The sequence below is a fragment of the Anoplopoma fimbria genome, unplaced genomic scaffold (genome assembly GCF_027596085.1).
Source record: "Anoplopoma fimbria isolate UVic2021 breed Golden Eagle Sablefish unplaced genomic scaffold, Afim_UVic_2022 Un_contig_11833_pilon_pilon, whole genome shotgun sequence".
NCBI classification, from domain to species: Eukaryota; Metazoa; Chordata; class Actinopteri; order Perciformes; family Anoplopomatidae; genus Anoplopoma; species Anoplopoma fimbria.
The window spans coordinates 56-25,573 of record NW_026551453.1 but is presented as its reverse complement, the minus strand read 5'-3'; the positions used below and the strand labels follow the sequence as shown (position 1 = coordinate 25,573).

Sequence of the window (25,518 nt, the reverse complement as noted above, 5' to 3'; positions counted from 1 at the left end):
CTTAATACAGTAGTTACACAGCTGGAAGGGATTGTGCTCGAACACTGACGGGCAAATATGTGTTGTTAAGGAACATAAAACGTATCTTTTGAAATTATAATGGAATCAAGTGACGGCTGGCGTACTGACCACACTTCACCCTGCAAAACATAAAATAAAAAACAATCATTCACTGTGAAGACGTAGAGACTACATTCGCTGTTTGCTTAATTTGGTTTTAGCTTACAAAATAGCCACATTTATAATAATCTATTGATTTATTTCCAAAACGCTGTTGATACTTATCGTTTTTCGGGGTTGCGATGAAAAAAATGTTTGGGGTATTAAATGACGTTTTCTAAGAAATAAACATAGCCCTGCTTCTGTATGTTGTTACAGATTGTCACCTTGAGCACAAAGGAAGGTGTATTCTGCGTCATCCTGGTCACCTGGGAGAAAAGAAAAAGAATAAGAGGAGAGATTGATCAAACGTCTATCACAGTTAACACATGTACTACTAGAAATCAATATTCTGATAGCTGTTGTTGTGTCAGTGAGCGCTGAAGGTTTTTAAGGTCTTACTTGGCTGGTAGTAGTCATATATCTTGACCACGGCTGGCTTCAGGTTCTGCACTGGGACCTCCTGTATGAGCTGAATACTGTGTTTGATGGGTATGTCCTTCGTTAACTGTTAGAATAAAACAGACGACACCATGAGAAACAAATCTTGGGAGAGCTTCATCTCTTGTTTCATGGCTGTGAATTCCTCTCACCTCCGTTATGTAGACCAGAACGTGGTCCTCTTTTTGTTCAACTCGATCCACCAGCAGGGCACGTTTGAGCTGCGAGGAGACGACAGTCAACTGGGTGCTTCATCAGCAAACAGGTGAAAACTTTTCCATTTCTACTGAGGCTAAGGCCACACTGCCACGTTTTCGTTTTAAAAAGCATAATGCTGTGTTCACACCTTTTCTTTTTAATGCAAAGACGCAAATTATGCATATTCACGTCATTCTCGTATTTGCTCAAGTTGAAATTGTGTGATGCCTATCAGTGTTGAGATTCTCCTCCTGTCGTATTTAATCCTATTAGACGTTATTTTGAGTGTTGATGGAGCAGCTACAATGTTAGCAAAGCCTAGCAACAGTCGATCCAAACTCCATTCAGAAAACAAGCATTTTAAAGGTTGGTTACTTGTCGTCTTGCGGACAGACCTAACAAAGCATGAATTCAGTCTTATTACTAACCGGCATTATTATGTAGTTATTTCGGTATTCTTTTTATCCGTTTATTTCAATGAAATTACAGCTAAATTGTTTATTTGGGTTCATACATCTGTGGTAATCTAGCTGACGTGTGGCTTGCTAGATACAGCGAATACTCCTCCGGATGATGTTATGAACCCAGACATGATGGCGTTTAATTTCCCGGGATATCTGGGACTTCCACAAAATGTACAAAGCAACAGTAGTGGTCAAAACCCTGCTACTTATGCCGGGGCAATGGTGTCAATGTCGGCATCGAAAGGTATTTGCCGTGTGGGTTTAGAGAATAATTCTTCACTGAATGCAGATGACATGTTTTTATTCATATCTGAATTTGACTTATCCTCCCAAAACTCCCGGACTTGCTTAAGGGTTTGGTGAAATATTATATAGCAGATAATATAGATATAAATATATGAGAGTTTGATCTTGCACAAACTTCCGCTAGTAGTGCGCTGCAAAAATTTGCTTTGCATTTGGTGTGAACACAGTATGACTTTTGCTTTGTTTAGACATAATGTCCATACTATGCATTTTTTGTTTTAAAAGGAAAGCGTAGTGTGTGGATGAAGCCTAAAAGGTGAAAGTAATAACTTACATCACTCAAAGACTTTGGGTCCAGGACAAACCCAGAGAGCATTTTGATATCCAGGATCACCATGTTTGTAGTGGGCTCAGTTCCACTATATCTGTAATATAAGCATAATAAAAACAGTGATGTTAGTCAGCTACCAAGTTGTAAACATTTCTTCCTTGTTCGTCCACCATCAGTTACTGCGTTCAAGCTGGTAGATGCAGAGGATTGTTTGTCAAAAACGTTGGTATTCTTCTGTAGCGTGGATCTGCTTGCTGATTACTTACAGGGTCGAGAACCCTAAAGAGAGTTCGGGTCTTTTGTTGGTGCATACGGCCTCACTGGTGACCATGACACTGAGAGATGGGATGTCAGCAGGAACTGGGATGTTATAATGAAGAGAAATCTGAGAAAGAAGTACACAGGGGAAGTTTAATATTAATAAACAAGAATCTCAAGAATTTTACTTTTCTCAAATTTGTTCAAACTAGTGCCAATTGGTGATAAAACGAGAGGACTCTCTATTTCAACACATTTTTAAGATAAGTCCTTTTTTGTGATAATTTGGAATCTGGATCACAATCGGCCTTAATAGACTTCATGAAGCTAATCATACTCTTTTCCAAATTGAATATAAATATATGTTGAAATGCATGTGGATCTCCCAATGTATTTAACCACATCCTTTTATAGTAATTGAAAAAGTCAGATTACACCCTTAGAAAAAGGCCACCATGAAAGGTATTTGCCGTGTGGGTTTAGCGTATAATGTTTCACCATGAATGCAGAGATCTGTTTTATTTACTTACTTAACTGTTTCCTGGAATATTATACAATGCCTATAAAAAGAATTCACCCCCTTGGATGTTTATTTTATAATACATGAAATCTGGTCAATATAATTTTTACTTCTTTCTGTCAAAGTGAAAACAGATTTTTACAAACTAGGTCAATTATCAAAAGAAATAAGTGTTTGCATATATTCAACCCATTCAGATCAGTATTTAGTAGATGCACCTTTGGCTGCAATCACAGCACTGAGTCTGTGTGGATATGTCTCATCAGGCTGGCACATCTGGAACTGCAATTTTTCTCCATTTTCCATTCAAAACAGCTCAAGCTCTGTCAGGTTGCTCCGGGGATCAGGCGTGAACAGCTCTTTTAAGTCCAGCCACAAATTCTCGATTGGATTGACATCTGGGCTTTGAATTGGCCACTCCAGAACATTCACCTTGTTGTCTTTGAACCATTTCTGTTTACTTTGCAGTAAGACTTGGAGTTGTTGTTTTGCTGAAAATAAATCTTCTCCCAAATCTTAGTACTCAGCAACTGAGTCAGATTATGCCAGGATTTGGATCATTTTTCTGCATTCATGTTCCCCTCTACCTTTGAAAGCCTGTCAGGGCTCAAATCCCCAGAGCATGATGCTGCCACCACCATCTTCACAAACATGGTGCCATGTTTGGTGTTCGCCAAACATAAACCTAGTCCATGGCCAAAACCTCCATTTTCCTCACCAACAAAGAACCTTCTTCCAATTGACCTTGGAGTCCTCCCACATAAACTCCAGAATTCCAGAACTGAGATTTTGAGCTTTTTTCAACAGTGGCTTTCTCTTTGCCACTCACATCACAGCCCTGGTGAAGAACCCGGGCAACAGTTGTATGTACAGTCTCTCCCATCTGAGCCACTGCTTTTAACTCCTTCAGATTGGTCGTAGGGGTCCCTCCTCACCAGTCTTCTTCTGCCCGGTCACTCAGTTTGTGAAGCCAGCTCCAGATTTAAACAAGGCCATACTCCTTCCATTTCTTAATGATGGATTTAACTGAACTCCATCAGCCATCTCCTGACCATCTTTTCTCTGAGTGCTTGGAGTGTTCTTTTGTCTTCTTGTTGCAATTGTAGCAGGACCACTGATGAACCGAGACTGGACCTCCCAGACACAGGTTTTTTATACTACAATCACTTAACTCACATCAACTGCACTCAGGTGATCTCTTTCACTAATTGTGACACTGCTGGCATCAACTAGCTGGACCTCTTTGAATTAGGTCAGTCACTTTAAAGTCTGAATATTTATGCAAACACTTATTTTTATATATTTTTAATTAATTGACATTGTAAAAGTCTGTTTTCACTTTGACATGAAAGAAGCGCTCTTTAAATAAAATGCCAAATTATATTGACCATTATTTCATGTATAAAAGCAACAAATAAACATCCAAGGGGGGTAATATTTTTGTAGGCATTGTATTTATCTTTAAAAGTTAACAGTTAACTAGAGCCTCTTTTCCAAATTAAAAGAAGATGTTGAGCAGTGTGATCTGCTGCCTCTGGGTGGAATAATAAATCAAGTTAAATTGAATATAAATATCTTTCTATATTTCTATATGTTTCAGTATCTCTCAATGTATTTAACAAAATATTTGTATACTCTTATACTAAATATTCAGATTACACCTTTCTTGGAACAAGAAACCTCAGATTTAAAAAAGCATAGTGAAGGTGGAGGAGCATTGAATGTATGGCACCTCTGTGCTGCTGACATTAGGTTATATTGGTAGTGTTTGTGGAGGGTGCATGTACATCCTGCAGCAACCACATACCTGCATCACAGCGCATGCAGTGCCTTTCACCTCCAGGCTGAACTTTCCTGTCGTGTCCTGCAGCAGCTTCTCCTGGTAGAGCAGTTTGTTGTGCTGATCCACATCAAATGTCAGCGGGCCACTGGGAGACTGGACCAACACCATGCTCGAACCGCCAGGACTGAACACCAGAGTGGAGTAGAGAGCCAGAGCCTGAAGAGCCACCACTGTGTCCTACAACATAAACAAAAAGTACTTTATGTGCTTGAATGTATTCACTTTTGTTTAAACATGCAGCAGCTTAGATATGTAGGAGTTCACTTTAACCAATTTCAGGTCTCTCTAATTGTTCATTTTCATACAGAAATCAATTAGGAAAATTATAATTTTGAAAAGGACAGTATGAACAGTATAAGTGAATTGTAGTTTATAGCACTGCTGTTGTCCTTGGTGTGGTATAATCACTGACACTAAACTGTTATCAAGTCATGTTACTGTCCCGTGAAAATCACTTATGCCTACATTTTGTGATTTTTAGGTAGTTTATCTTAGGTGTAGTAAATTATCCTACTTCATAGGCTAAATAAAACATTTTAAGGCCCATTGAATAAGCTGAATTTTCACCAATATGAAATATTTTGGAAATACAAGGTTTTTGCAACACAGTGATGAAGAAAGAGGTGAAGTCCTGCCCCTTCCAGCGTCCTCCATGGGACCTAATTTCGGTAAAAATATGTACAGTAGTCAACGAGACCAATATTTTGTAGATTCTGTTTGAATTGTGCCATGAAAACACACGTTGTCAATTTAAAAGATGACTGTCACAAATAGTTAACTGATAAAACACTATAAACATGTCTGGGTATTATAGGAAGGAAGCCAATTCACTTTTAAATGTTTTAGAAATGGGAGTTCTTAAAAGTCTAAATTTAAGTAAATATTTTGAAGTCAAATCAAATAGTTCACAGGAGAGTACACCTTTGTTTCTTTAAAATGCATTTATTACTTGATGTGTTTTTACAGGGCTTGTACAAAGGTAATTTTGGAAAAGAAGAAATTATAATAATTATCAGTTTCCCCTTATCAGACCCTGATGCTTTCCTAAATCAAAGCCTCATGGTTAAATGTATGGACTCAGCTAAGACGTATAAGAGTAAGGGTTTAGCAGCTTCCATGGTAAAAAAGTTATGATTTGCTTGGAGTACTTTTGCTTTGTTTTGGTTCTGTTGGATTGCCTCTTTAACTTGTTCTCATAAATCGAGTGCCTTCATTTGCTACTGCATTGATGGTTGCATTTTGAACCTGCCTATTTTCGAGTTTTATTGCTGGCATTCAATTTATTATTAGATGGTACGATCCTCTTCATCAAGTTTGTTTGCTAATTCGGCATTCAAATTACTGCAGGAAAATTTGCTAAAGCTTTCATCCTAGGCATTATAAGTTACGTCTTAAACACTCAGGAAATGCGGAGGTACATGCTCTGTTTGTGATTCGTACAGACTCTCTCTCTTTTGATCCTTTTAAATTAATGATTAAATACCTAGGTCTAAGGCCCCTACTTGCTCCACTTCTCCTTATTTCTTACCCGGTAATTCATGCATATAACTGGTGGTGGTGTCACTTTCAGGTAGTGTCTTGTAATATTGGCATGTCATTTAATTTGTCAAATAGCATGGGATACCATTATCTTAGTCAGGCCTAATGTTACTTATATTATCACCAAAGCTACTTCTCGCATTCTATTTTTTAAGCAGATCATCTCTCATTCACTGTATAATGCCATTGCACTTCTGTCTGTTCATTGAGTCAGACTATTCTCTGGTCTATCGTGTCCATGTTCTCAATTGGCTGGTCTAAGGTGACCGTGTTCTCAATCTCCCGGTCTAACGTGAGCGCGTTCTCAATTTGCTGGTGTAACAGAACGTTTCTCAATCTCCCGGTCTAACGTGACCGTTACTCAATCTCCCGGTCTAACGTGACCGTTACTCAATCTCCCGGTCTAATGTCCATTTCCAGTTTGGTGGACTATCTGATCGCTCTCTGGTCTAACTCAACCCCCTATCCTGTCCTCTCACTTGACCACAACTATCCTATTCTGCGGTCTGACATCACCCACAACTATCCTGTTCTGTGGTTTGACTTGACCCCCACCTATCCTTTCCTGCGGTCTGTCGAGACCCCCGCTATCAATTCCGTGATCTGTCAAGATACCACCAGACTTTACTGTGGTCTATCTAGACCCACACTATCCTTTTCTGCGGTCTATCGAGACCCCCTATCCTTGTCTGCGGTCTATCTAGACCCTACCCTATCCTTTGTTATGGTTTACTTGACCCCTCTTAACTCTCTTGCCTAACTTCAATTCATACAAGCTCATTCTAACAAGTTTTATCCATAAACTTTATCTCATGACTAATCTTTTGTTTCTGTTTAGGAGTTCTCTGCAGCAGTAGGTAAGTTATTTATTTTATATATTTATATAAAATAATTTTCTCTTTTGGGGGATTGTACCTGATTGTACCTGTCTCAGCATCACTGCACCTCTGTTAGACGGTTTCGCCATGGAGTCCAATCGCCAAAGACTTTGCATTATTCATTTCTTATGTGTAATAAATCTGCTGATTGTGGGTTTCACTTAAAGTTAACCAACCAGAGATCAGATGCCGACCCTCCTCCACCCCACTCACCTCTAGTCGGCATCACAGTCGTGCTCCTCATTGATCATCGGATGCCACGACTCACTACATCATCACCACCACCAGTATCTGGACTCCAGGGGGGATTGTACCTGTCTGACTCCATGACATGTTCTACAGAACATGTAAACGAAAGTGAAACCTAATTCAGTTGGCCTCCGTCATTTTATTTAGAAAAGCACAGCATGACCAATCGGCCAAAAGCTTTGTTGTAAACTTCTCTGTGGGTTGTACTAAAATCCTTAAGATATCTATCCCTACCTGTAGGCCACCGTAGTTCTCCAACACGCTTGTAAATGGAGAGCTATATCAATATCAATATTTGTCACTCTCCGTTCATATTTTTTCTGAAATAAAGTCCCATGGTGGTGTACCTGAAGGGGCGGGGTTTCACCTCTCTGTAAGTCACAGCGAAGCCATAGACATTTAAATGAACTTTGTTCGTTCCTCATATTTGTCCACAAAGAGAATTTGTTTAACTCACAGTCCAGCCTTAAGGTTCCTGTTTGTCCTACCTGTGTGGAGGAGAAGCCTCCGTAGTAGTTCTGCTGGGTCGTCAGCCATCTAACGATGAGGGTGGCGTAGCCAAGGTCTTCAGCGGTCGGAGAGGCGCCGAGTTTAGCCAGCATCACGTAGGAGCTGATCTCCACAGACAGAGAGGCCGACGTTTGTGTTGCTGTCTGAGACCAGTGGCGGAAACCTCCTAATAACACAAACAAACAAACAAACAGGCACAAGGTTAAGCTACATTTCCTTCAGGATGATTCATACTCTGATACTAGTACACTTATCAATACTGCTTATCAGTTCTTTTTGATTACATAGTGAGAAAAAAAACTATTAATTTGAAAATAATAATAATAAAAAATAATTTCTTTATTATTCTTGTATGTAAACAAATAGTATTTTTGGAGCAGCAATACAAGAAGTAAAAAAATCTTGTAAATACTTTCTCAGCTAAACAATTAGCTAAGTGATGATCTTATCCTGTTCTTGTGATCAAACTCCGTATGGCATCGCTAATGTTACCTGCAGTGGACAAGAATGTACGACTGATCTCCAAACAGTAGAAAACTGTACAGTAAATTTACTAGTGTGGATGTAGTCTGAGAGAAGAGGTTTGAGACGAGGAGATCTCACTCCGTAACTTCTAAAGAACCGGGTTTTACTGATAAAGAAGACGTTCCCGCTTAGAAAAGAGTTTCGAGAGGCTCCTCTACTCACCTTGTTGATTTGCGACCGAGTCCAGGTGCGTCAGAAGGTGAGCTCGGGTCTCCATGTCTCCTGCCAGGGTGAAGACGTACGCCAGCAGAGCCGTGGTGTAGGTGTTACTGAAGTTACCGATGGACTCTCTGAGGCAAGACAGGCTCTTATTCACTGCAGGATCCTAGTACGGATTATAAAGAACGATCTCAGAACTCAACTCGTTTTATTAGTCTACGCACAACAAGTTTATTATATTTTGTGTGGACAAATTCATATATTCAGCGAAACTTCAGACAAAGAACTTCAGTTGACGGAGGTAATAATTAGATTGGTAGTGTTTGTGGAGGTAATAAAAAGAAACAGGGCAGGAATCAAGTGTTAACCAGTACCAACCTGACTGATTACTACCACGACCAACAAATACCCATGTGTCTACTGTTTTTGTCAGAGATTTAGAGCCGTGCTGTGACTGGTGGTATCTAATGAGCATCAGTGATATTGGTGACAAGAGGTGCCTGCACAGAGCCCAAAAGATTAAAAGACAAAACCCAACCTAGAAACAACCTACATTCCTACATACCTACAGTACCTGGGGGTTAAGCAGCTGATATATCGGAGCAGCTTCTTTCCTCTGGCTGTAAACTCCTTAATTCATCATCCTCCCTATATAATTATATATGATATAGTTTTTTTTGTGTTTTTGTTTTGAAGTCAAATGGGAGTACGATCTGTACTACAAATTATATAACCTTGAATGTTGACAATAAAACGTTCTAAATCATTAGTTTTTTTAAATCAGAAGAAAATGACAACAAAATTAGACGAAAACAGTAGAACAGTTAACAAGCACCTTGTGTGTTAAGGAAGTAAAATGCGCATGCACGCCGTTAAGCCAGCAGAGTTACAGAAGTCACACCTGTTTGACCTGCTGTCCCTGTTGATCGATTATAATGAACCAGACAGCTCGTTGATCGACACAACTTTTTGTTACTTTCTTTCTTGTCTGTATAAAGTTCTTGGTTTGTGTAAAAATCATTGCAAAGGAAATTCTTATTTAAGTTCTGATATTATTAGTGGAGCATTAGTGGTTTCTGCTCACATCGATGGACGTGTTCATCTCCAGGAAGGCAGCAGTGATGTATGCACTGAGAGTCACTTCATCAGACACTCCGCCCTGCAGAGAGGAAACAAGATGCAGACGCACAGATCATCACTGAACCTCCAACAAAGTTACTTTGATGAAACAGTTTAACGTTAACCATCACAGTGTGAAATAAAGTTTTACTAACGATCGTTATCCTCCAATATTCAGAAAATATGAGATCAGGACTTCATTTATGCTTTTCTAGTCTCTGATCTCTGATAATGTGACATTGTAAACAACCAATCTGTGTTTAAACCAACAGGAGAGCTAGTAACTAACAGGAGGAGAGCTTAACGCAGCACCGCTAACGGCTAACAGGAGGAGAGCTAGTAACGCTAGCAGCACCGCTAGTGGCTAACAGGAGGAGAGCTAGTAACGCTAGCAGCACCACTAACGGCTAACAGGAGGAGAGCTAGTAACGTTAGCAGCACCGCTAACAGATAACAGGAGGAGAGCTAGTAACGTTAGCAGCACCTTACATCATTAAAACTAATAATGACTACATTTGTTTTAATCAATAAAAACACAATTTTTTTTATTTCAGCTAACGAACGGAGGTTCTGTTCAGTTACATTATGATGCGTTCAGGCTTTAATTTAAGTTAATTATAACGTTATCATGATGTGGTCACATGTAATCTGTAAAATGTAGTGTTGGTGATGAACTAGAATAAATCCAGTAGTTTGAAGGAGATGTTTTCACATTAATAGAAAATAGATATTAGAGATGAATTCTGATGTTTAACTTCCTAACACTAGCTCTAAGATTATAATACATCATTAAAACTACTCATGACTAGATTTGTTTTAATCCATAAAAATACAGTGTTTTAATTCCTTATCATTTGAATTGCGTGTTTTTATGAAGAAAAAGAAACACTTTAAATTACTACAACAAAGTAAAAGGATAACATTTAAAACCAACAGGTGCATAACAATAATGTTTGATAAGTGAAACTTGTTCAAATTAACATGAGAAAGAATTATCTCATGTTGCAAATTATATGAATTACTACTGAGTCAACTTCTGCTGCTGTCAGATGTCATTCTGTGAGAATAAACATGTTTAACCGTCTGAAGTCATCTTCAGTTATTTTCATAGAAACTCCACAGGAGTTTTAATTACCTTCATTCTGTTGTTGAAGAGTTTTCCTGACGGTTCAAAACAGCCGTTCTCTTGTTGTTTCCTTTTCAGCCAAATCATCGACTCTTCGATATTCTCTGGGTCGATGAAGATGAAGGACTGGGCTTTGGCAAACGATCTCACCACAAAAGCAGTCAGCCTGAGGAGGAAGTTAAGACGTTAAATAATAAAAATAAGATGAGAGTAAACACTGTCAGGTACATGCTTATGTTCATTTTTATTATTATGAGTGATGAAAGGGTTTTAAGAAGGAGTTACATCACATTTCATCACAATAACATGCTGATGCTTGTAAAAAATGTCCTCCAAAGTACAATCTCATCATCTACTCTCTGTGATTATAAGAGCTTGACATTAATTCATAGTCTGTATTTAAGAAGTGGATGTAGTCATCGTGATGTCACCCATTGGTTTGTGGACTGCTGTTATGAAGCCTCAAGTTCGCTGTTTTTACCGTCGCCATCTTGGATTACGGCCGTCGTGATGTTGTTTTTTTGCAAACAGTGAACAGGAAGTGACTATATCTGGTATGCGGAGGAGTGATGTAGAGACGCCGTTTATGTCTCTCCCCTAAAGCATCCCCTGCTTTATGGTCTGTTTGACTCTAAATGGAGCATCATTTACTAAATGAACATCATGCTGTATTGAAGAAGACTTGAAACTAGAGATTGAGACCATAAACTCATGTTTACAATGTTTACTGAGGGAATAAATCAAGAGAGAAGTAGAGTCATTTTCTCATAGACTTCTATACAACCAGAGGAGTCGCCCCCTGATGGACAGGAGAGAGAATGCAGCTTTAAGACATGAAGTATTGACTTCACTCTTCAGAACCTGAGGTTTCCGCCTGCATTAAAGCTTGTCAGGGATCTTTATAAGGGGACGATATATGGTGATAAACTAGAATAAATCCAGTAGTTTGAAGGATATGTTTTCACATTAATACAAAATAGATATGATAGATGAATTATGAGCTGTTTAATTTCTTAACACGAGCTCTGAGCAGATTATAATACATTATTAAAACTACTAATGACCCCAAAAATATGTTCAATCAAAGCAAGTATTTAAAAACAGTACCATATTTATTCTCCTGATCATTTCAATTGTGTGTTTTTACGCAAATAACCACGATAGATGACTATAACAAAGTAGAAGGATAAGATTTATAATTTTAGATTGATTTTATTTAATTATCAATAGGCAAGTTCCATAACTTTTGTTATTGTGCAAGTAAAACATATCATTTACTCGCCCTAGGGTCGAGTGGCTGAAAACCTTAATGTCAAGCCCTGTAAAGCTTAACTGTATTACATGTATATATAAATATTCTGATTGATCATTAATGTTCTCACCAGGTGTTCCCGGTTCCTGATCCAAATGTGCTGAAAGCGCCATCAGAATGCTTGTAGTTCAGCTGCCTCTGGTAGCCTGCAGCACAGTAGAAAACACACTTATGAGTGCAATTAACATACAGACACATTGATTTTTTATAAGTTCATGATTAGTTAATGTCTGTAAGAGGAAAAAAAACATTTTGGAGACTTGTATGCTTTGATGACAGGAAGTTAGGGGAAAGAAAAGGTGCAATGACATGCAAACAAAGTTCACCACCAGGGCCTTTAAATGGAATGATGAGCACCGTTCTGCACCAGACTGTTTGGATATTATTTAAAGACTTAAATGTTTGTTTTCTTAAGCTACATTATAAAGCGGACAGAGACTCACCGCTGGTCAGGAACTTGGTGGCCTTGTCCGTGATGGCTGAGGTCAGCTGCTGTGTGTTTCTCAGGTACTGGAGGATGTAGATGTTGGGGGCGAGGAGCGCCATGTTCTGCTCCCCACAACCGTACGGCATCCTCAGCAGCCCGTCCAGGTTGTTCAGGGCTCGACCCATAATGTCACCTGCACAAAAAAAACACTTAATCATTAAGACCGAACATGTAAGTGACCTAAGCTCTGATCTTTCTAAAGACACAGATAACAAAATGTAAAACACTTTTTTATCTTGCCAGAATTATGCATATTATGAATGCACTTTTTGGTGTTTTTTGTCACTTACTTTGGTGCTGTTGTTCAGATTTGCATCCCTATTTCCTCCAGTGAACTAAATACAATAGCTTTTTATGTTTAGCTCTGATAAACACAACCCAAAGAAACACTAGTAGTCTGTTTTCAAATGTATCTACTAAAAGGAGATAAACTCTCTTCGCTGGCTTTAAAACTCAGTTTTTCTTTTGAAAGCGTAACGGTTTGTTTGGTTACAGCAAAAATTAACCAATATGGATTATTTTGTTTACCCAGGACTGATATTGAAGCACGGGCTGATCCAGCAATCATGTTCTCGGGGAGCTCAATGTCTACTTCCTCTTTCAAAGTCTCTCCTGTGGATGGACAGAGAACAAACAGCTCAGCAATAAAACAAAGATGTAATTTTGATTTAACGGAGGGTTAGCGGATCATGTACTGAAACAGGTCGGACTAGAGAAGCTCTGCTCCTGAAGGAGGAGGAGGAGCGCTGCTGCCGGGAGCTGAGCTTCCTCCTCCCGCAGGTCGAAGTCTGCGATGAAACCGGATCTGGGTCTGTCCACGGTGGACTGGTCTCTGCTGGAGTCTGAGCTGAAGGAGTTTCTGGTGAACCTGCATGGTTTCATCTGATTTCACCAGAATCCGACCCGGTGGCTCCGATGACGAGCTTCAAGAATAACTTTATAGAAACAGACAAACAGTGTGATGGTCCATGTTTGGTGTAAAACATACTGACCTTTCGGGCAGAGCAGCCAGTTGTAGGTCTTTGACATCTCGGTTCCTTCAGCCTTGAGAGAGAAGACATTTATTTGAGACTTCCCTCTGATGGATGGGTGAACTTTCACTTTGTCATCTTGTTTTAAAGTACCGACCTTCACTATGAGAGATCTTGTGACCACATCGATGCGACCTCTCTCTGGCACTTTCACAATCTCGTTGTCACATGAAATGTGGGACGGCTGAGCCTCGGCGGTCACCGACACGCTCACGACCCCTTAAACAAAAATGAATAAACTGTTATTTTCTCACATAAGTAACAAGGGTTCCTCCACCTCAGCAGCCTGTAACCTTTTCACACCAGCGTGGGTGAAAGCTCGACTCTCACCTAAGGCTGAGGGGGCCATGGTCCAGCTCACGGTCTTGCGCTCGCCCCCGCACAAACAGGAAGTGTACTTGTCCCCAGAGAGGGGGGTGAGGGTGTATTCTAAGGAGGGAGCTGGAGCCACGTGGACCTGTTCAAGAGAGACAACATATTTTAAAACTGGACATTTATGGCAAACGATTGATCAAACTGATAGCAAACCTTGATCTTTTTGTAGCTGCATCTTGACCGTTTTTATTCCAGACAAAAGCAGACATCAAATTATTAAGAAGTTTGATAACTGACAAAGACGTTTAGAAGAACATTGGTGGCGTTAACCAAATATTTTTCATTTGATGGAACTTTTTAAACAGTGACGGAAAAAAAAGTAGAAAAATAGGCCAGATATTAATGGATAGAGTCTGAATCCTGTATCCATAGTACAGGTTTTGTCCCAATATTTATGATCCTTATTTATTTTTGTTCAAGATAAAGCAAATTAAAGATAAATTAAATTAAACAAAAAAACTGTAATATAACCTCCGAAAGACAACCAGTAAAGTATTGGTTAATCACAAATAAATAGTACAGGTAAAATAAAACCATAAACTGCATCACATCATTTAGTATATTTACAACAAACGGTGAATTTTGTGAATTGGTGGTCAAGTATTCATTTAGCTCAGTACTTTGGTTTATGACTAAAATCCCTGCAGAACCAAAGGCATACCAATCAGTCTCAGCTGTACTGCCAATAAGCAAATGTTAGCATCTTAACACACTAAACTAATGCAGCATTTCTACACCATCGTACGGCGCAGCTCTATTCAGCTTGACTCACTTTTATTTTGTTTTCCGTTAGCAAAAGTTGTACATAGTACCTGGTACATTTTTTGTCTCTATTGGTACGAGGCTCCAATGATCTGAGCCGAGACTACAAGTTGGAGTTAAAACCCAGCAGACAGCTCATTGGTCAAGATAATTAAAATATAAAAAAACGTTAATAGCAACCTCAACTTCTTTCATTCACCCAACTCAGATATTCAAAAACGGCAGTCCATGAAACTACGTTGTACACTTTACAAAGTACAGATGTTCTTTTGTTTGGTTGCCTCGTTGAAGCGGATACGGCGGCGTTGTTATGGCGATCAGCTGAGAATCCCGCCTACACTGAGGGGGGTGATATTTATAGCAGAAAAGGAAATGGAGAAAAGGACCTGGTGCCATAAATTAGTTGATTCGAGTGGAACCATGCAGTGGAAATGATGAATAAGATGGTGAACATTACAGCGGCTAAACGTCAGCATGTTAGCATTGTCAATATGAGCACGTTAGCACGCTGACGTTTAGTATTCCGTCCATGTGAAGACATCGGTTACCATGATGCAGCTGGTCATGTAGTTAAAGATGGTCGCCTTCAGTTCAAAGTGCTCCCCCGGATGATGGAGTAGGGCATAGTGAGCTCCAGGAAGAAGGGCTGGAAGACGGTGATCTTTTTACGGGGAGCCAAGCCGAAACCCTGAGGGGACAGACAGAAAGCCTCCGTCTCCCAGGTGGTGATGGTGTCTGGGACGGTGAGGGACACGTCCTTCGTTCCAGAGTCTCTGAATCAGCAAAAACACATTCATTGAACTTGAAAATCAGACTTCCATGATTCAGATTAGTCAAAGAACAACAATCTGAGTGGATGATTAAAGCGGAATAGCACTAAAAACAATGGCATATTATCCTTAATGTGACCTAAAAATAAGGTGTAAATCTGAAATTGTTTCATAGGCTGCATTCATAGGCTGCAGACAGAGACTCAAAAACTTACTGAAAAAGTAATTCCGGAAATATAATGAGGAGATATTCATCTGCAAGTTCACCAAAGTTTTCCCAAAGACTGTACATAAGAAGTGGACTTAGTCGTCGACACATCACTAATTGGTTTGCGGACGTTTTGAAGCCTTGAGTTCTGCATTTTTGTTGTCGCCATCTTGTTTTTTTCCAGTGAACAGGAAGTGACCATATTTGGACTGAGGAGGAGTGACGTCGAGACGCCGTATACGTTCTGGTCTCAATCTCTAGTAAATTATGGTCCATTTAGAGTCAAATAGACCCTAAATCAGGGTCTGCTTTAGGGCGGGGCTACACACTGATTGACAGGTCTCTCTACCACGGCGTAGTCTGGTCTAGAAGTGGTTTGTGTTTCCATCTTACAACTTTAACTCTTTCTCAGTGTTTTTTTCACTTTATCAAAGATAATTGTAACATTTTGATCGTAAAAATATCTTATTCAGAGATTAGTTATATTTAGCTTCACCCTCTTGTGTAACAAAAAAACAAGATGGCGACGGTCAAAAGGCCCCAACCGGGGTTTCAAAACTGCAGTCCACAAACCAATGGGTGACGTCCACTTCTTATACACAGTGTATGTCAGAGACTGAGCTCTGGTGGCGTGTGCTGTTCACTACATAGAAAGCAGAGCTTCTTTATTTATATCAATATTGAAAATTATACTGTTGGGTTTTCTAAATACGCTGGTAAACTGTTATACCACCCAAACCTAACTAAAACACTTTCCTAAGCGTCAAAAACATCGAAAAATTACTCTTTGATCGATCAGGTTAAATAAAAAGCAGTGTCTGTAAATTATTTTAATGCTGTTCATGTGTAGGAAGACAGCAGGAAGTCTAAGAGAAGGACTGTGGTGCAAAAACTCACCCGACTTCCACCAGGTCCCATATCCAGGTCTCAGGGAAGAAAGTGCGGACCGTCTCTATTGGTGAATTATCAGGTGCTGCACCTCCCGGAGAACCAGCCATCCCCAATTGTGGTGAGCTCATTCTTCTTCCGCTGGGATCATCGTAATACCTGCCGCCACCACCACCGCCACCTGAAAATAAAGCAGATCATCAGAATAAGGGAAACCTTTTTGTTTTAAAGCTGGTAAATATTCAGCAAGGTGGCACTTAAGAGAGCAAAGAGTAAAAACGAATCAAGTCACCATAGCCGTGGCCCTGGTGGTATTCTCTTCCTTTGTACTTGAGGCACGAAGGCACTCGGATAGCCAGGTTTGTCACCATCTTCATCCCCACATTCTAGATAATACAACAACACACAGGCATCACTGAGATGTGCAAAAACAAAACTCAGTAGAACAAACAATGTAAAGCTCTTGTGCATTCATGTTAGTGCAGGAAGTACCTTGAAAACGCTATGAGCATCCTTTTGCTCATCGGGGGACGGCAAAACGTATCTTCTCGGTCTCACGTGCAAACATTCAAAGGAATCTTGAGCCTTGTATGGAATGTAAGAGGTTTTTTTGACGGGCAATAGGTCAAAAATCTGAAAGAAGAGGTATAGTTCAAAGATATAAATAAAATGTTTGTTATATAAAGATCTGACAATTTGGGGAACTTTTTGGATTTAAGGGCTGTGTCTTTTGTATTGAAACGTGGCTGTAACGTTTATTTGTCAAAACAATGCCTTTATCCTTAAGGCAGACTCTTCATATCCCCACATGTGATATTAACTTTTTACATTTTCAGAATGTATGATGGACAACTGGTAGAGGTAGAACAGGAAGACAGATTGACCGCAGAGTAAAAACTGGTGACGTTAACTGTGTAAAGCAGCGACCTTCTCTGCTTCCAGAGTCTTCCCCGGCTCCTTGATGAGGACGCTCTGGTCGATGGCGCTCACACCACACAGAGAGTCGGGCTGCGCCGTCACCTGCAGGATGGTCTGCTCTCCAGGGACAGCCGAGGACGGAGCAAACTCCAGTGACACCTGAGACAAACACGCAAAAAAAAGACACATTTAGTGTATACTTCCTTGTTCATGATTATGTGGATAAAATACAAATTGTTTTCATGGGATACGACTGAATTAGGACGCATTATGTCTGTAAGTATAGCTATGAATGCTGGATGAGAGCAGCCTGTGTTGTTTGTGGCTGTGTGTGAATATGACCAGCAAAATACGGGACATATGAAACTGATCGGGTGAAAACCAGCCCGTTTCGATCTGCAGCCGATCGACCGGTGTATGTTTAAGCTCTAGCTGGCAGCATGGTTTTAGTCAAAATTCATACCGGTGTTATTTCTATATCTTCAACCCCAAAGTGTGAGTCACTGCTACCGCAAGAGGACATTGAACATGAAGCAATAAATGGGCTACTAAAAAACTACGCAATTTGCAGCAGCAGTATGACAGATTATCCGTGGACAGACAATCTCACTCACACGTGCAATTTAGGGCATGATCCTCCTCGTGGCGATAATAATAAATTAACATAACTTAAAAGTCTGTCTCTGATTTTGAACTGATTTAATTATTTTTCTCGATATACTGTTACTTATTGATATTTTTAAATAATGACCGCTTTGATTGCACGCCTACATCTGATGAGCACGGCGACGTCTTCAGCTCACACTGACCTTGTGACCGAAGCATTTCTCGACGGAGAACTCAGCGCTGTTGGCGATCACATTCTCACTGGGGAGGACGGCGTAAGCCACAACTTGGATGACTGGTGACATCTCCGGGGACACTTTCAGCTTGAAGGACACCTCGCCCTCATTCACTGAAACAACAAAAAAACAACTGGTATCAACCACAATCGCCTCTCACATGTCACAATTTTATCATTAAAAACGGAAATATTTGCTAACTTAAAGGGTCATTTTATTCTTTGCTCACATGACATTTCTTGCACTTCGACCCGTTGAAGTCCTTGCTCGACGATAGCTCCTCGGGATAAGACCTGCAAACAATGAATAATGTAGAAAAACCTCATTTAAGAGCAGATTAGAGCGGTCTGATGTTCTCATGTGTGGTTGTTTGCCATGTTATTCAACGACAAAACAGTGTGTAACATTTAGGGGGATTTATTGGAAGCAAACAATATTCATAACTATGTTTTAATCAGTGTATAATGACCTGAAACTAAGAATCGTCATTTATTTTTGGCTTAGAAAAAGCCATTTATATCTACATAGGGAGTGGGTCTTCTTCCATGGAGTCCACCATCTTGTTTTTAAGTGTGTTCCTTTGAGCCAGATGTCAGTTATCTGATGTAAAAGTCATTATAAAACCATCTTTGTCGTGTCTGGAAGAAAACCGGTAAGAGATATTTCACTCACCACATACATCACATCCACAGAGCCCTGGGCCTCTCCTACCACAGTGTATTGGATGGAGAAGTCTTCTTCTTTGTCACATGGAAGTGGATCATTCTTCTTCTTCACCTCCAGGGAGCTGATTGTTTTAGTATGTAGAGTCGAGACTTGGGCCAGTGACACGGAGTGCTTTCCACGCTCATAGAACGCCGTTCTGTAATCAGGGAAGTCTAATGTAGGCGAGCTGCTAACCTAGATAGCAGAAAAATAAAGTCTATAAAGGAGCACATGGAGGTAGAAACAAGTTTTGAAAGGTTTTTACAGCCAAAGTGAATGTTAACGTTTAGATGGAAGAAGTCCAGCCCCTTCCACTGGACCACTACGGGACCATATTTCTGAAAAAATATGAATGGTAGTCAACGGGGAAACATAAATAATAATCTAATCCTATTTGATTTTTCATAAATTACACATGTGACGTTTGTCAATTGAAAGATAATTTTGCACGTCAAGAAAGTTGCATTTTGTCGTAAAACTTTTGAAGTGGAATACGATTAAAATGTGTATTTAGATAGGCGACACGCCCAAAACAGTTTTTTTTTACGTCTCTCTCTGAAGCTACGATTCCCGGGTGTTTAGCAGGTCAGATAATGTTACATTTGGTAAGATAACATTACATTTGGAACATAGCTAAGTTAGCTAGCTAGCAGGTAAGATAACATTACATTTGGAACATAGCTAAGTTAGAAAGCTAGCAGGAAGATAACGTTACATTTGGAACATAGCTAAGTTAGAAAGCTAGCAGGAAGATAACGTTACATTTGGAACCTTGTTTTGGAGCAATCCAAGCTAACGGCCATGTTAATGTTGGTGAAGAACATTGTATAAGACAAGAGATGTAGTTCACTGAGCGTACAAAAATATCATATGTGTAATTACTGGCACAGTTGAAACAGGATCATAAAAATGATTTGTGTCTTGCCGTTCATATTTATTTTTACAAATTAGGTCCCATAGGTGACACCGGAAGGGGCGGACCTTTTGCCTCTCTATTTGCATTGCAAACAGTTCCAATATGGCTACTTGCCACGATGGCGGCACCTTGCACCATATTGAGATCCAGTGTAGTGCTACTTCTTACTTACGTGGAGTTGGATGTCCCCATTAAGTTCAGCCGTGCTGAATGAAAAAGTGGCGACACCATCGCTGTTAGTTGTGAGATTCTGTATCCGCCGTGCTGACCAGGTTTGACCCTCAAACAGGTACAGCGGCATGTCGGTAATGGGTGTGTCGTTGTGATGAACCGCTTTAACCTGTTTGAAGCACAGAGTCGTATCACCGAGAATGCACCGCGTCTAAAATCACGCTGTAGAAGTGAGGACCACATGCTCTTACTTTTCCCTCCACGTTTGATCCTGCTTCATAAATCGTGGGCGTTTCGGTGAATGACAGCTTTCCAATGACATATGAAATCGATATTTTCATCTCTTGTTCACGTGAGATACCTGTACCAGAAGCCTCCATGTTACAACAACTGTTTCATTACATGAATTTTCTCTTTCCCAAAAATAAATATGATATAGAATATTATATGCCTTGCCTGTGCCCTCCTCTTCCACTTTGGTCCTGAGCCGCAGTTCATCTCGCAAGGCCTTTTGCGCAATTTTTGTAAAAGATGACATTGTGAAGATAAATGTGGCGCAGCCTTTGTTGTCCGCCTAGAAAGAACAATGAAATAAGATAAAAAACAATTAATTAAAATTAAGGGGCATTTCAAACGTCCCCCATTCAATACCCTTATTACGTCATTCAAAGTTTTAAAACCGGCCAAGGAACTCACTTACATTTGTTCAGCTTTGTCAGTTCAAACAATAAAGTTAAAGCATAATAATGTTCATTTTTACCAACTTAAGCTTACACATGTAAAGTTTAGGAGATGCGTCACTCTCTGTGTGTCATGTATGTATATAAAACACAGGCAGCTTTGAAGCCTTGAGCTCATCATTTTGGACGTTGCCATGTTGTTTTTTTAGCAACCAATGAACAGGAAGTGACCATATTAGGACTGAAGAGGAGTGATGTAGAGACGCCGTATACGTCCCTGGTAGAGACCTGTCAATCACTGTGTAGCCCCGCCATAAAGCATCCCCTGCTTTATGGTCTATTTAACTCTAAATTGACCATAATTTACTAAATGAACATCATGCTGTATTAAAGAAGACTTGAAACTAGAGATTGAGACCATAAACTCATGTTTACAGTGTTTACTGAGGGAATAAATCAAGAGAGAAGTAGAGTCATTTTCTCATAGACTTCTATACAACCAGAGGAGTCGCCCCCTGATGGACAGTAGAGAGAATGCAGCTTTAAGACACGAAGCTTTGACTTCACTTCTCAGAACTGGACGTTGTCATCTGGGTATACCCTTTATTGCGCTTTTTTTCAGCAGAGATGAGACTGTCGCTATAGCAACCTTACCTGCTTTGTCTCGACGTGGCATGGGGCGATTACATCAGGGACTCCCTCCGGATGATCAGGGGAGTATTGACGACTTATCCCAATGTAGTAACTTAGAGGTCGGCACATCTCGACTTCAACACTGCCTGGAACAGGCTGTCCGAAAGTATACCTAATGAGATGGACATAGAAATAAAAACATTTATTCACTCATCAAACTTGACCTGTTTTCGATTATTTAGTGTAATGAGCAAAAGAGCGATTTACTTACGTTGCACATACTTCAGCTTTGATTTCCTCCTGATCAATACTTACTTCAGAGGATGCATCTATTTTTATTTCAAATTTAGGCAAAACTGTGGGAAAAGTGGTTATTAGAATTCTTGCTTTATTTCAAATGGATTGAAATGGAAGGTTGAAAAGAAAAGGAACTTACCGTACTTCTCTACCTTGAAGGTGTGATGTATTTTATCAGACCCGATCGTCACAATAACTTGGTAGGTCCCTTCACGGGCCTCAGAGTTCAAGGCGTATGAAAGCTGCAATATCCTACCATTGGACGTTTCATTGAGCCACTGTCCAATCCGGTTGTGTTGAGCATCCTGTCAAATAAAGTAAATGTGAAGAACAAATTTATGACAAACATAAGAACCTCATGTACGGGAAGGCATGTTTCTTCTTCTCCTTCAACGATTTGGGAAATGATACTAGTCACTTGATGTTTTTAAGAGATCAACATGCTGAATTTCTAAAGACAAATAAGTTAACTTGACCATGTTGAGTTAAGGTATTCATATATGAATCAAAGTTTAAAAAAAAAAAAACTTCCATTCAAATGTATTGTGTATTCAAGTGTGTTTGTTAGTCTTACCTCAATTTCGATGATATTGTACTGCAAAAAACAAAAAAAAGAAATAGGGAGATTTGTTAAATGACAAGCTGGTTGAGTCCTAATGAGTTCAGTTTAATATGAAACATTTTTCAAAAAGAAACCAGTGGTGTTTTCAAATCTACAGAGATTTACTGCGAACAGAGACTTCAGCTCTTAGGCTATAATCATGATTTGAAAATATAAAACATGTGACACATTAACATAAAAAGTCATTAGAGTATATATCATTCAGGTTTAGTTTTCTTTATGGAATAAAAGTACAGTTTCACTGTAATTACTGATTAAAAATGGATTATGTGTGCCAAAGAAATTAGAACATTTTGCAGCTAAAATGTTTGAAGACCTTGAACGCAGCACAGGTAGGTTTACATAAGGGGTTGTGGTTGTTCTATTGACCCACAGCTTCATGTTTAGAAACATAGCTCTGTTTAAACAGATACTGATGTCGATCACTTCATTACATAACTTTAAAAACCTGCACCGTTATCTAACAGTATCACTAACCACTGGTTTCGTGAATGGAATCTAAATAAAGGAAAAAGACTCTCACCAGCCGATCAGCACGCCTCAACTTGGAGTCCAGTGTGACGACTCTGAAATGCACTGAGAGAAATAAAGAGACATTATTCAACATGAAGCTTTAACAGCTCTTCTACAGCTGTGGTAAACATCCAAACGGGCTAGTAAAACTGCTCAGAAATGATAAGATTGTAACTTAATCAGTGGAAAACCTCCATTTCAGCTCAACTTCCATTATTAGTTCTCAGTATCTAACAATCTGGTAACAGCCTTGGATTTCAAAATAAATTGGTGGAGGATCTTTTTATACAAAAAATGGTGATTAAAAGTAAGCTAGCTCACACTATAACTATTTATAATTAATATTGCAAAAAAGTGTAACATAACTAATATGATATCTAAAATGTGGGGATCAGTGCTCCTGACTGGTGCAGCAGGAAAACAGCTAACATTTCATATGCCAACATAACTTTTTATGAACTTAATGTGACTTTTTCATACATGCTAATGTAACTTTTACCTTATAAACTAATGTTACTTTTTCATATATGCTGATGTTACTTTTTTCGTATATGCTAATGATACTTTTTCATGTATGCTAGCATCACTTTTTCCATATGAGCAAGTTACTGTTTTTTATATGCTTATGTATTTTTTAAATATATGCTAATGTTACTTTTTCATAATACTTACATAACCTTTTTATATATGGCAATATTACTTATGTCTATATGCTAACTTAACTTTTCTTCACATGTGCTGTTAGTTTTTCATACATGCTACCATATATTTCTCCACATGAGCTAGTTATCTTTTTTATATGCATATGTATTTTTAAAATTTTAAGCTAATGTTACTTTTTTATTAATGCAAATGTAACTTTTTTCATATATGCCAATGTACATATATGCTAACTTAACTTTTCTTTACATGTGCTATGTTAGTTTTTCATATATACTAAAATATATATGCAAACATAACTTTTTCACATCAGCTAATGTTGCTTTGTCATATATGCTAATGTGATTTTTTTCTCATTAGTACAACGCATTTTTTTCATATAAGCTAGCGTAACTTTTGACATAAGTGCTTATGTAACTTTCCATATAAACTTATGTTACTTTTTCAAATATGGTGACGTAATTTTTTCATATAAGCTATCGTTTACTTTTCATACATGTAACCTAGATTTTTTATCTAAGATAATTATATTTTTTCATATACGCTAGTTACTTTTTCAATATAGGCTAATGTTACTTTTTCAATATAGGCTAATGTTACTTTTTCAATATAGGCTAATGTTACTTTTTCAATATAGGCTAATGTTACTTTTTCAATATAGGCTAATGTTACTTTTTCAACTATGCTAATGCAACTTTTCCATTAGCATAACTGTTTTCATACGTGTTCACAAAAGTTTTCCATGCCAACGTATTGTTTCTAAGCTTCTGTGGTTTTAACCCATATTGCCTGTTGACATTCTGGGGCCCAATAAATTAATTTCTCACTACCTGCGAAGGTTAATGTTGACATGTAACATAGACTAAAAAAGTTTCAGGAAAGCAAGGATGACTGGAAGCAATGTGCATTATTTTCTTCCCTTTGTTGCAGTCACATCTCAATTATTTGTAAATGGGAAATCTCTCTATATACAGTTATATATACAGGTACCATATTGTAAACAACATCATAGGACATCAACCCAAGGTTACCTGTTTGGCCAGGTAGGTAGATTGGTTTATCTGATTGGACGAATGTCATTGGATGGTAGACTTTGATCAGGACTTTCCTGACTTCCTTTGAGTAAAAAGTGTCTCCTCGTACCTCCACCTCAAAATTCTGCACCTCTTCATTCTCCACTACAGGAACCTGTAACAGAAATATATTTTATAGACACTGTGAGAAACAATTGCTATCTTACTGAAAAGTATTCATGAATAATTAACTTTTTTGTGTGATTTTTGTTACAAAAAGTGAGTGTGTGTGTAATGTATATTACGTATTACGTAATTTTTTGTTTAACTTTTTTCACACATGTTCACGACAACACACAATTAATTCCTCACTACCTGTGTTTGGTTTTGTACGTGTTATGTAATCCTATTAAAGTTCTAATGTGGTATTTTAATCAACACATTTTCAATGATTTGTGTGGAAATGAGCAAGTGAATAAAATCTTGAGCTCACCTTAAACTGAGTGCAGGTATGAAAGTCAGTACTGGACATCTGTGTGAGGAGGGTTGTATTCTCCTCTGGGGACTTCAGAGTGATGGTCATGACCAGAGTCTCGTTGGGCTGCAGGAGACTCGCACAGAATTTGGTGTCAGCTCCGGCTTCAAGGGTCGCAGGAATGGCGACCATGTAGTGCCTACAACCACAGAAACAAACAGTAGAGCTCTCACTGGATCTGGCATGGACGAAACTCCAACCGGCAGGAAAAAAAGAAATTCCCCAAGATTCATGTTCAATTAATTCAACCACTGGCTTATTATTTTTCTCAGGGAAACTTACGGTCCCGCCACTGCTCTGCCCACACACATCCAGCTGAAGAAAACACACAGTGTCCATGTCCACATCTGAATCCCAGGACGACCCATGGCTGACTGAGATGATCCTGGGTAAGACGATCCTGAGTCAGCATCTGTTATATAGCCTTTATATAGAGAAACCCACCCCCGCTTCACACACACCCACACACCCACACACTCACTTATAACGCAATCCTTCTATTTGAATTCCAGGTATCCAGTAAGTCAATCATTTATAGACTGACTGCAATTTCAAGGATTAAATTGGGTAAGGGTCGGGATTCAGATAGTTGGTCATTCCAGCTATAATAATAAA

The 25,518-nt window shown here is 39.1% G+C and overlaps 1 protein-coding gene across 1 annotated transcript; it reads right to left on the bottom strand.

Annotated features, from left to right (window-relative positions):
• LOC129115554 (alpha-2-macroglobulin-like) lies at window positions 1-25,312 on the bottom strand (the record flags this gene model as incomplete). Its single annotated transcript, XM_054626961.1, is given in 37 exon segments — window positions 1-140; window positions 387-428; window positions 562-667; window positions 753-821; window positions 1,843-1,933; window positions 2,106-2,224; window positions 4,425-4,637; window positions 7,615-7,802; window positions 8,324-8,486; window positions 9,405-9,479; window positions 10,575-10,731; window positions 11,948-12,023; window positions 12,321-12,497; window positions 12,893-12,976; window positions 13,357-13,408; window positions 13,493-13,614; window positions 13,726-13,852; window positions 15,081-15,139; window positions 15,142-15,305; window positions 16,408-16,579; window positions 16,691-16,784; window positions 16,891-17,031; window positions 17,326-17,475; window positions 18,126-18,271; window positions 18,388-18,451; window positions 18,831-19,058; window positions 19,952-20,119; window positions 20,202-20,311; window positions 20,407-20,524; window positions 21,285-21,435; window positions 21,535-21,619; window positions 21,700-21,865; window positions 22,135-22,155; window positions 22,706-22,758; window positions 24,387-24,543; window positions 24,862-25,042; window positions 25,186-25,312. Coding segments are annotated over 37 exon segments (4,380 nt in total). The 5' UTR covers window positions 25,272-25,312.
• Window positions 25,313-25,518: the final 206 nt, after the last annotated feature.